Below are 9,124 nucleotides of genomic sequence, written 5' to 3'. Positions count from 1 at the left end.
TAACATCGGTATCTTTATTCATTACAAAACATATTTTGACGTTGTAGATCAGGAACACTAGTATTAAATGAGTTTTATTTAGCAAATGTCAAATTTCCTGAGTAATACAAATCATCTTTTTGAACATAAATATAAGAAATAGTAAGAACATGGGTAACAAAAAGGTAAACATCAGTCTCTGAAACACAGTGACATGAAGTGTTTTTTCCCCATTCTGTAGGAGAGTAATCGCACATACTAGTTGTGTAAATGGGTTAATGCCATAGATATGAAACTTGTGTGTAAATATTAGGTCTCTGCACAAAATACTTCCATCTTCTGAGATTTTATTTGTGTAACTGCAACACATATTCTGGATCCTCTGCGTAACTGGAATAACTAACCCAGCAAATAAACAATTGACCACATACACTTGGTTATATCTCTCTACTTTTCAAGGTACTCTGTGTGAAATATTTGGTACAAAAATATTTTTGAGAGAATAAGCAACAAATGAATTGAGTAAACATTTGCTAAAATTACAGTACCACCAAAAATCACCAGCAACAAAATGACTGTTGCAATTTGAGCAAATGATCAACAAAATTACTCCAGACTCCTCTCCAGAAGCCCATGCAGATCTGATCAACTGAACCTGGAATTCTAGAGCTCAAACACATGCCCTTTATAACAAATTTTCTTTCACACTGTAAACACACACACACACACACACACACACACACACACACACACACACACACACACACACACACACACACACACACACGGCAGAGGCCTCTGGTTTCCACAGAAAAGAAAAGTTGGCTTGGTAGGTAATGCACTGTTCAATCCAGAGGCTGAAATACCCAATCTGGGTGTTGTACTGTACAAACAAAGTGCAGTCAAAGTGAAAGAGATGCTACTCTTCAGTATGGTCCCACAACACATACGATTGTTTAAACAGTTCATATTTGGTCCCTAGTTTATACCTTTTATAAATATAGACATGCAGACGGTCACTCGTCATACAAAAATAAGGCAAGGTTCACTAAAAATCTCTCTCTCTCACAGAGAATTGACATCAGCCTCCATCCTGAGTCGGTCTGAGGCAGTAAAGAATGGGGCGGGCAGGATCAGATGGCCTTCACGTCAAGGAGGTGACCGTGGTGGACACCCTGTCTCAGGGCTTTGACGTTCTGTAATCTGCGACCATGGAGGGTGAAGCGAGACCAGACCAGCAGCTGCAGCAGAGCACAGGTGATGGGCACAAACACCAGTAGGTAAAAGCAGCCCTGACGTAGTGGCACAGGGCTCTCGGCACCTGGGACGGCCACAGCTGCCACAGAATCCTTAATAGGATCCCTCTGAAAGATGTCATAACCTGGAGAGACAGAAATTGAGAATTGAGTGTGAGAACTGTGAGCACTAACCGTTCTCTCAGATTTAGCTGAATAACAAGGTCAGTCTGATACCAGTGGGTACCAGCACTTATTATAAAAAAAAGAAACTAATAAAACTAATAAAAGGAATTCATACATGGTAGGGGTTAAACTACAAGTTGGACAAAGTTGAATAAAGTGCTTAAATGCACTTTATTCAATTTAGTAGATTTTAAGAATATGTTGCTACTGACTCATTTAGCCTGTGATTACATGTATTATGATAAATATCATGTATCATGGAAAAAAAAAAAAATCTTTACATACCGTGATTTAGTTTTTTTTTTTTGTATCACCCAGCCCTAGTTTTAGGTACTGTACAGTGTGAGGAAAGGTTTTTTACTGCAGGGACCAAAAAACCCCTCAAACATACCTGTGTATACACACAGTAGCCAGGTGCCAATAAGGGGGGCGAAGGTCTGGCCAGGTTTTGTTACCAGGGCAACCATGCCAAACAGCAGTGCTGAGGCTGCATGCTGTCGTCGGTTCATTACAAAGTCTTCATCAACCAGGTCTGTGATTACCAAGTTCAACAGCTTACATGTCCCCTCTGTAAACACTCGGTTACTACAGAGAAAAGTTCACACAGAGAAATTAGGTTACAGCTTGTAAAAATATTGTGTTTATTTTTTTATTTTAAAATGATGACCTTTCCTGCCTGCTATATTCTACACCCCAACTTCACTGTCACGCCAAAACCTTGTAAATCTGGCAGTTGTTCATAAAATGCTAAATTTTTTAAAGAAAGGTTTTTACCTTCTTTTGTAAAGTTGCCACTTTGGAGACAGGCGGTTTTCACGTGACAGTGAGGATATGCAAGTCCCTTTGTTGTGTCAGCTGCTTTGTCTTATTGTTCCTTGAAAGATCTGAGGAGGTGACACCACCACCACTATCTTCCCCATTTACCTTCTCCCCCTGATAACATCTTCACTCTCACCTGAACCCTCCCCCCCTCCCCTTTACCTTCTTTATCTTCCACCAGTCACAGACTGTTGCCGAAGCTGACGAAAATGACAAATACCTCAGCTATAATTTTGAAAATGAACATTTGTAAAACAATTGCAGAGATTGTCTTCTCCAAAATATTGTGGAACTACCGAGAATGACTTGTGACCCTTTGGGTAGGCATCTCAATATTGAATGAAAACATCATTACATTGAGAGGCCCCTGCAGTTTATATAATGTCAATACTGTTGAAAGGAACTGGAGGTCATTCTGTTTTTACTAAAAAAATGTTCAGCCTTTCCCAAACATACAAAGATAGAAGCAATAAAAAGAATCCAAATAAATAAAAGAGCTCACAGACTAAAAACCAACACATCAGACAAAAGGCAAAACCTATATATTCAAAGGCATGGTGTGCATGTGCGTATGTAAATGTGCTACTTAGATCTTACCTGGCAATAAATAGGCAGAGAAGATAGACCTGGTCTGCTCCTGCCAGGAGCATCGCTATACTAAGGCCCAGTTTCAAAATAAAAAGCCAACGGATAACCTGGTAGACGCCCAGTCTTCGGCACAATGTCAGAAAATAAAGGTTGTTGAGATGGGGAGCTATATAAGAGACGCCTGTAAGGATTTAACAGAAAAATAAGCATGTTAAAACTAAACAAACACAGAGACCAAATGCTTTACAACCAGGTATATTCTTTCATAATAATGTAGAGCAACTCAAGAGTCACTTTTAAACTTGGGATAAAAAACAAAACTGAATTAAAACTCAAGACAAGCTTCTGAGAAACAGTATTATTTTGTTCTCACAAAATAATGTTTTTATTGAGGTAAATGGAATATACCCCATCTACTAGAAAAGTCCCCAAAGGCAAGGTAATGCAGCAATGAATGTTCATATGCTGAGGTCTTGTGAATTGTGCCTTAATTTGGCAAGCGCTCAGAAACAGTCACAAGGCTCTTACCCAGCAGAAATGAACCCGTGGACGCAGAGATTCGGTCTGATAAGAGGTGTTCCAGGAACAAAGGGAAGAAGTTACTGTTGAAGTGGCAGTGAAATACCTACAGAGGGGATGGTAAAATGAAGTGAAATGAAGTGAAATCAAACCCAAAATATGTAATTATCTATGAATACACGTCACCATAGGATCAGTGACAATTATTACCTGTACAAGATTCATTGAAACAAACCACATAAAGTTTCTGTGGCGGGAGAGCTGCTTCAGATATTCTCCAAGAGTGATCGGTTTCTCTGTCTGTGCAAGGGGGGCCTGGCCAACACACAGTCTAAGAGGAAGATGACGGAAGAACATTAATAGAATGACCGATAGAATGAGAGGGGTACCAGGAGCAATGGGTAAAAGATACCAAAGGAGGGAAGGAAACAAAGACAGAGTCAGTATAAGAGAAGGCAACAGGAAGAGCCATTTCAATTGTGCTCTCTTGCTCTCATTGGGAAGCTCACAAGGGACTGAGACAACTTTGTAACTAGAGAAGCATTTTCTCATCTATCTGCCTGCAAGGCTGAGCAAGTGTCTGTCTTCCCCTCTCTGAATAGCTTATACTTCAGGTACACACAGCTCTCAATCTCCTTACCCAAAACAGTAGCAACTAGAAACCTAGAACAGTAACACAGGAATAGAAATTAGAGTTACTGGTGCTACAGCAGTGCAATGAACCTGAATGGAAATAATTTTGCTCATAATGGATTCCACAGACTTCACATTCCTTTTGATATGAATGGCAAAACAATCTTTCAGGGTGAGTGAGAAAATAAAATTCAAAAATAAATTCATAAATGTGAATTATATTCACTAGGGGTGTTCGGACCTCTGGAAAAGACGATCTGTGGCCAGTTAAAGGTTCTAGCTATTAGACCAAAGGATCTGTAGTACTGTGAACACTTAATTCAGCATTAAGCTACTGCCCTGTGACCTAGAGATCAAATGTGAACTGTCTAGGTCATGCTACCAAGTCAGTAGTCCTGCTAAATGGAAAGCATCAAAAACTGAACATACTCTTTGAGCAATTCCTCTTCATTCTTGTGTGATCGGACCTCGTTCTGGAACCTGAGGCGAAGCAGACGAGACACCACGGCGAAGCCCATCATTGACAGGGCAGCCAGGGTCACGCAGAAGAGCCTAAAAGATGTGAAGTCCTCCTTGTCCCAGAAAGAGTAGGAGAGGAAGACGGAGAGCGAGCCCAGCGCGCTGAACAGGGAGCTGTGGAAGTTGAGGCGTGTGCGGTCATTTGCAGACACGGCCAGGTCAGCCAGCAGGGCATTATGGTTCAGGTCCACCAGTGTGAGAAAACCATCGTAAAGGCACAGGCAGAAGAGAAACTGCAGACCAGGATGGGCCCAAGCCACCCAGAAAGCCAGGAAGGAAAGAGCAAAAAGTGGCCCATTCCTGGAGAGAGACTGTAGCCGCTTCAGCACCACCTCAGGAGCGGAGATCTGAGATCCAGACCTAAGCAATCAAACACATGTAGAAAATATATTACAAAAAGCATGTTTCTTTCATTTTAAGAAAAAAGAGAGAAGATTCACAGTAAGTGGCATGTTTTTCATACTTATGTTAATGTGTTAAAATTCTTTAAATGTTGCCCACATCTAAGCAGAGAAAAACTTTCTTAAAAGTTCTTACTGAGGAGAGCTGAGGAAGGAGCGGTCACTAAGCCAACCAAAGAGGGGGTCATTCAGGCTGTTCCATATCAAAAACACAGTCTGTAAAAAAAAATAAATAAAAAATAACATATTTGGTAAAGAAGTTATTAAGACATTAAACAACATTTTCATCATCAGATCATTTGTGTGTTCGTCTCCACACAGACAACTCACCTCTCCAATCCAGAAAGAAACTTTATCGATCTTGTACACAGACACGAACGTGTCCACATAATAAAGCAGAAAGACATTATGGAGGATGGAGACAAAAAGGGAGAGGGAGCCATACAGCACAGCTGTGGAAACACCCACAAAACATCTCCACACTCTCGTTCCCATCCTTTTCACAGTCTCTCACTTTCCCTCTGCTTTTCCTCCACCAGCAGAGCTTCATTCAGTCCACAAGTCAAGCAGGGTCTGGTCATCATCCTACAAACGAACCCTGTACAAAACAAAAAGGAGCTTTAGAATTGTAGACTGGGGAGCAATAAAGTAAATTTAGTTCAGAATAGCAGCACTCTTAAGTAACTTTACTTTTGGATATACTACTTTAATTTACACTCGCAATGCATTCAGAATTAGAAAAAAAATCAGCTAATTGACTACAGCAGCTTCAGGTAATCACAATAACCATTACAATGGGTAAAAAAATATATATATTTTTTGATTGTGGCCTGCTTATTAGTGCCAGATGGACTGGTTTGAGTTCATCTCGAACCTTGAGGAGCATGAATCTCAACAGCAGAATAGCCTGCCTGGTTCCACTTTTGCCAGCCAAGTTCATAAAGCTGAGGCTGCAAAACTTGTGTAACTGAGCAGGGACATGTCAAGCCTGTTAATATCAACCAATCATCGCATGAACGCCGCAGCCTTTTTGATTAAAGCTGCTGACCATGTGCATACCTTTACGCCATTATGTACCCATAATGATAATTATTGCCGTGAAACAAGGCAAAAAACTGGTTTCATGAACATGGCACAGGTTATCATTCTTCTGTGGCCTTTGCAGTCACTGCATTTGAATCTAACAGGACATATTTGTGATGTGAGCTGCAGAAACGGTGTGACAACATGCACCAGAAACCCAAAGGAATGTTTCCCAGATTTTGTGGAATCTTTGCCATCTTTTGCCATCTCTTCATAGATTGTTTAAGTGTATATAATTTAATTTAACAGCTTAACATTTGAGATCTGAAGCCTTACCTCAAGCACTATACATTTCTGTTCCATAAACATAAACTTACTTTGTACAAAGGGAACTTCTTCACTGGAATGATGTACATAGTTTACTTATCTATCAAACAGAGAACAATCCATGCAGTGTTAAAAATGCACAATACCACAAGCAGTTGCGTACCCAGGACCCCAATAAGAGGGTATTCTCTTGTGTTAGTTACAAGCACTACAACCCATCCTACAAGTTTAAGCACACAGCTAACACGTGGCATTCTAATGAGGGAGGAAAAATGCATGAACATCACCTGGGTCCAGCCAAGACACCTGACTTCCACACTAAACAAGCTAGCACATGCTTCAGCTTTGACTTCACATGAAGCACATACTTTTATTTTGTGGTTTTAAATGTTATACAGTCATGCCTGGGATTTCAGATCAGATTTTAAATACAACCCAAACTCAACTTGTTACTCCTGAGCTGATTCTTTTCTGATCCATGCAGCGAAGCGAAACCCCTGGCTACCCTTTGCTAGATCACATAGTCCACACAGTGATTTCCATCTCATCTCATCTACCAGAACAGGTGGCTGCTCCCTAGTGGCTACAAACACAGAAATCTCTGATCCAAGCAGAGATCAGGCACAGCAGTGCAGGAGAGTGAGCTCCATGGCAGCAACGTAATACGGTGACAGGTTGCTCACCTGTGTCCCTTATCTCGTGCAACATGTAGCAATATGAATAGGTTTTTCCATTCAGGTGTGTACATCTGCATAGGGGTTATTATCAGTCATCACACCGTTTTAGGGTAACCCTCCAAACATCAATCAATGTAGCTACCCCTATCAACTTCTTAGAAAGGGAGTTTACTGTAGCATAGCTAAATGCAAACGACATTATAACAGTTAAAAGACCATACCACTGCAGTGATAAACCATCACCGGCTTTACTTAGCTAATTTATTACAAGAAACACAAGCCGATTAAGCATCTGTTTAGAAATATTAAGCCCGTAATGTCAGCGTTGAGTTGATGGAGTAACGTTAGCGTGTTAGCGTGTTAGCTTGCTTGCTTGCTTGCAACACTCGTTGCTCTAAAACGTGAGGATGCTGGCTTGGGTAAAAAAAGAAAAACCTCTGCTAACTGGCTTGGTTATCTGTCAATCGCCTAACTTTAGCTTTCAATTGAAATAATTATTATTCGGTCCTACATCAGATGACCAGGGCATCGAGGAACCGAGAGAGTTAACGCTAGTAAGCTAGCGCTAGCCAAGTTAGCTAGCTAGCTATCCTGCTAACTAATACTAGCTACGGCTACGTGACTAAGTCTAACCCATAGACAAGGTAAACAACCGCTAATTCAACGAAAATTCAGCCCATCGTCCATTTAGCCTAGAATCCAGCAAGAGTGAACCACTGCACACTTATCAGCTAACCCTGGCTTTCCTGCTCATCATCCGTTTCATTAGACAAGCCTACGTGTTCAGGCACAAGTCACCCAGCTGGCAGGCACTGAACCGCCGGGCTGTTTCCGTGTCTCGCCGTCCTGTTGGACCTCTCCCGTACTCACCATGCGGGCACAGCGGCTGGGTTATCAGCTCCAGAATCGTTAGGTTGTCAGTCTTCGTTTACAGAAATTCGCAGGACGTAGTAAATTATAATTTCAGAGGTATTTCATTTTGTGCCTAGTGGTGGAAAACCCCGGTTGAGTAAACCATGTCATGTGTGGGCGAGGAAACGTGTGGCGTCATTAGATCCCACACTACTACACCTCCTCTTCCTCCTCCTCCTCCTCCTCCTCCTCCTTCTTCTTCTTCTTCGTCCTCCTCCTGCTTACTGTCCACTGTTCTTGTCCCTCATCCTACATCCATAGAAATGTCACCGCTCTATACCAAAATATCTATATATCTAAATATCTGTAATAAATCGAATTTACTGGAATGTATTGAGGTACAGTTATGTATATTTTTTTTGATGTGAACAGATAATAACTATTATTTAACTATAATAACTATATTAATTAACTATTACTAACTAATATATATATATATGCCAAATATTTGTTTAAAAAAATGTACGCACATTGTATGTGATACCTCCATTTGCATGAAAAATATGATTGGTGAATAGATTATATTTGATAAATACATTTTGAAAATATGTATATTTTCTTTATGATGGTTTCTGCAGTTTGCATGCTTGAGTGTTTCTGCTGCTGTTTATTTACTAGAGGAATACCAAATTCATCATCCCTGAACAAATCAACAAGTGGAAATAAAATAAAAAAGATGAACTAATCTATACAATTTTAAAAGAAACAGAGACACTGTGTTTAGACCTAATGTTCAAAATACTAAAAGCTGCACATCCTACTAATAAAACATGCTATCTACATACTCTCTCTACTCATGTCTCTGAAACAGAGGATCTCACCGAGGCTGCAGCCTGTATGGGCATTTTAATGAATGAACACAAGATGTTCATCCTTATTTGACTGATCTGTGAAACTTCAGGATGAAGAACTATGAATCACACATAGATCAATTTAATTACATGTAGAAAACTGAGCAACCGTGTCATAACTTCATACACAGAAAGGCCATTGTCTCAGATAGACGAGCAAAGCAGAGCTAATCACTAGGATGGAGTTTCCTGACCTGCAGTCCATCTACAAGAAGCGGTGTTGGACCAAGGCCAAGAAGATTGTGAAGGACCCCAGTCATCCCAACAATGGACTGTTTTCTCTGTTGCCCTCGGGGAAACGCTTAAGAACCCTGAAGGCTAACACAGAGAGAATGAGGAGGAGCTTCTTTCCACAAGCCATCCGTGCCTTGAATGGGGACAGGGACTTAGGACACTAAATCAAAGTATCTACATACACAAACTGGACCCTCACTCACTACAATACACAACCATGG

General features: G+C 40.7%; 1 protein-coding gene across 2 annotated transcripts; it reads right to left on the bottom strand.

The window, feature by feature from the left end:
• mfsd13a (major facilitator superfamily domain containing 13A) lies at positions 1-7,983 on the bottom strand. Of its 2 annotated transcripts, none has more exons than XM_072667692.1 (9): positions 7,777-7,983; positions 5,210-5,477; positions 5,016-5,095; positions 4,389-4,838; positions 3,537-3,657; positions 3,336-3,432; positions 2,817-2,988; positions 1,792-1,985; positions 1-1,360 (listed from the first exon to the last, which is right to left on the bottom strand). In XM_072667692.1, exons 2-9 carry the CDS (start codon positions 5,372-5,374, stop codon positions 1,113-1,115), a joined length of 1,527 nt encoding a protein of 508 aa, XP_072523793.1. In that variant the 5' UTR covers positions 5,375-5,477; positions 7,777-7,983; the 3' UTR covers positions 1-1,112. The 2 variants fall into 2 exon arrangements, with proteins under 2 accessions (XP_072523793.1, XP_072523794.1); XM_072667693.1 differs by lacking the exon at positions 7,777-7,983 and adding an exon at positions 6,280-7,736.
• Positions 7,984-9,124: the final 1,141 nt, after the last annotated feature.

Source organism: Salminus brasiliensis, chromosome 22, assembly GCF_030463535.1.
Source record: "Salminus brasiliensis chromosome 22, fSalBra1.hap2, whole genome shotgun sequence".
Taxonomy (NCBI): domain Eukaryota; kingdom Metazoa; phylum Chordata; class Actinopteri; order Characiformes; family Bryconidae; genus Salminus; species Salminus brasiliensis.
This window is presented reverse-complemented; position numbering and strand designations above follow the sequence as displayed.

Coding starts and splice junctions, on each gene's coding strand:
- mfsd13a (XM_072667692.1), bottom strand. CDS start 5,374: ATGGGAACGAGAGTGTGGAGATGTTTTGTGGGTGTTTCCACAGCTGTG. Junction 3,658..4,388: donor GAAGAGGAATTGCTCAAAGA/GTATGTTCAGTT, acceptor TCTTCCTCTTAG/ACTGTGTGTTGGCCAGGCCC. Junction 1,986..2,816: donor CTCTGCCTATTTATTGCCAG/GTAAGATCTAAG, acceptor TTTTCTCTGTAG/TAACCGAGTGTTTACAGAGG.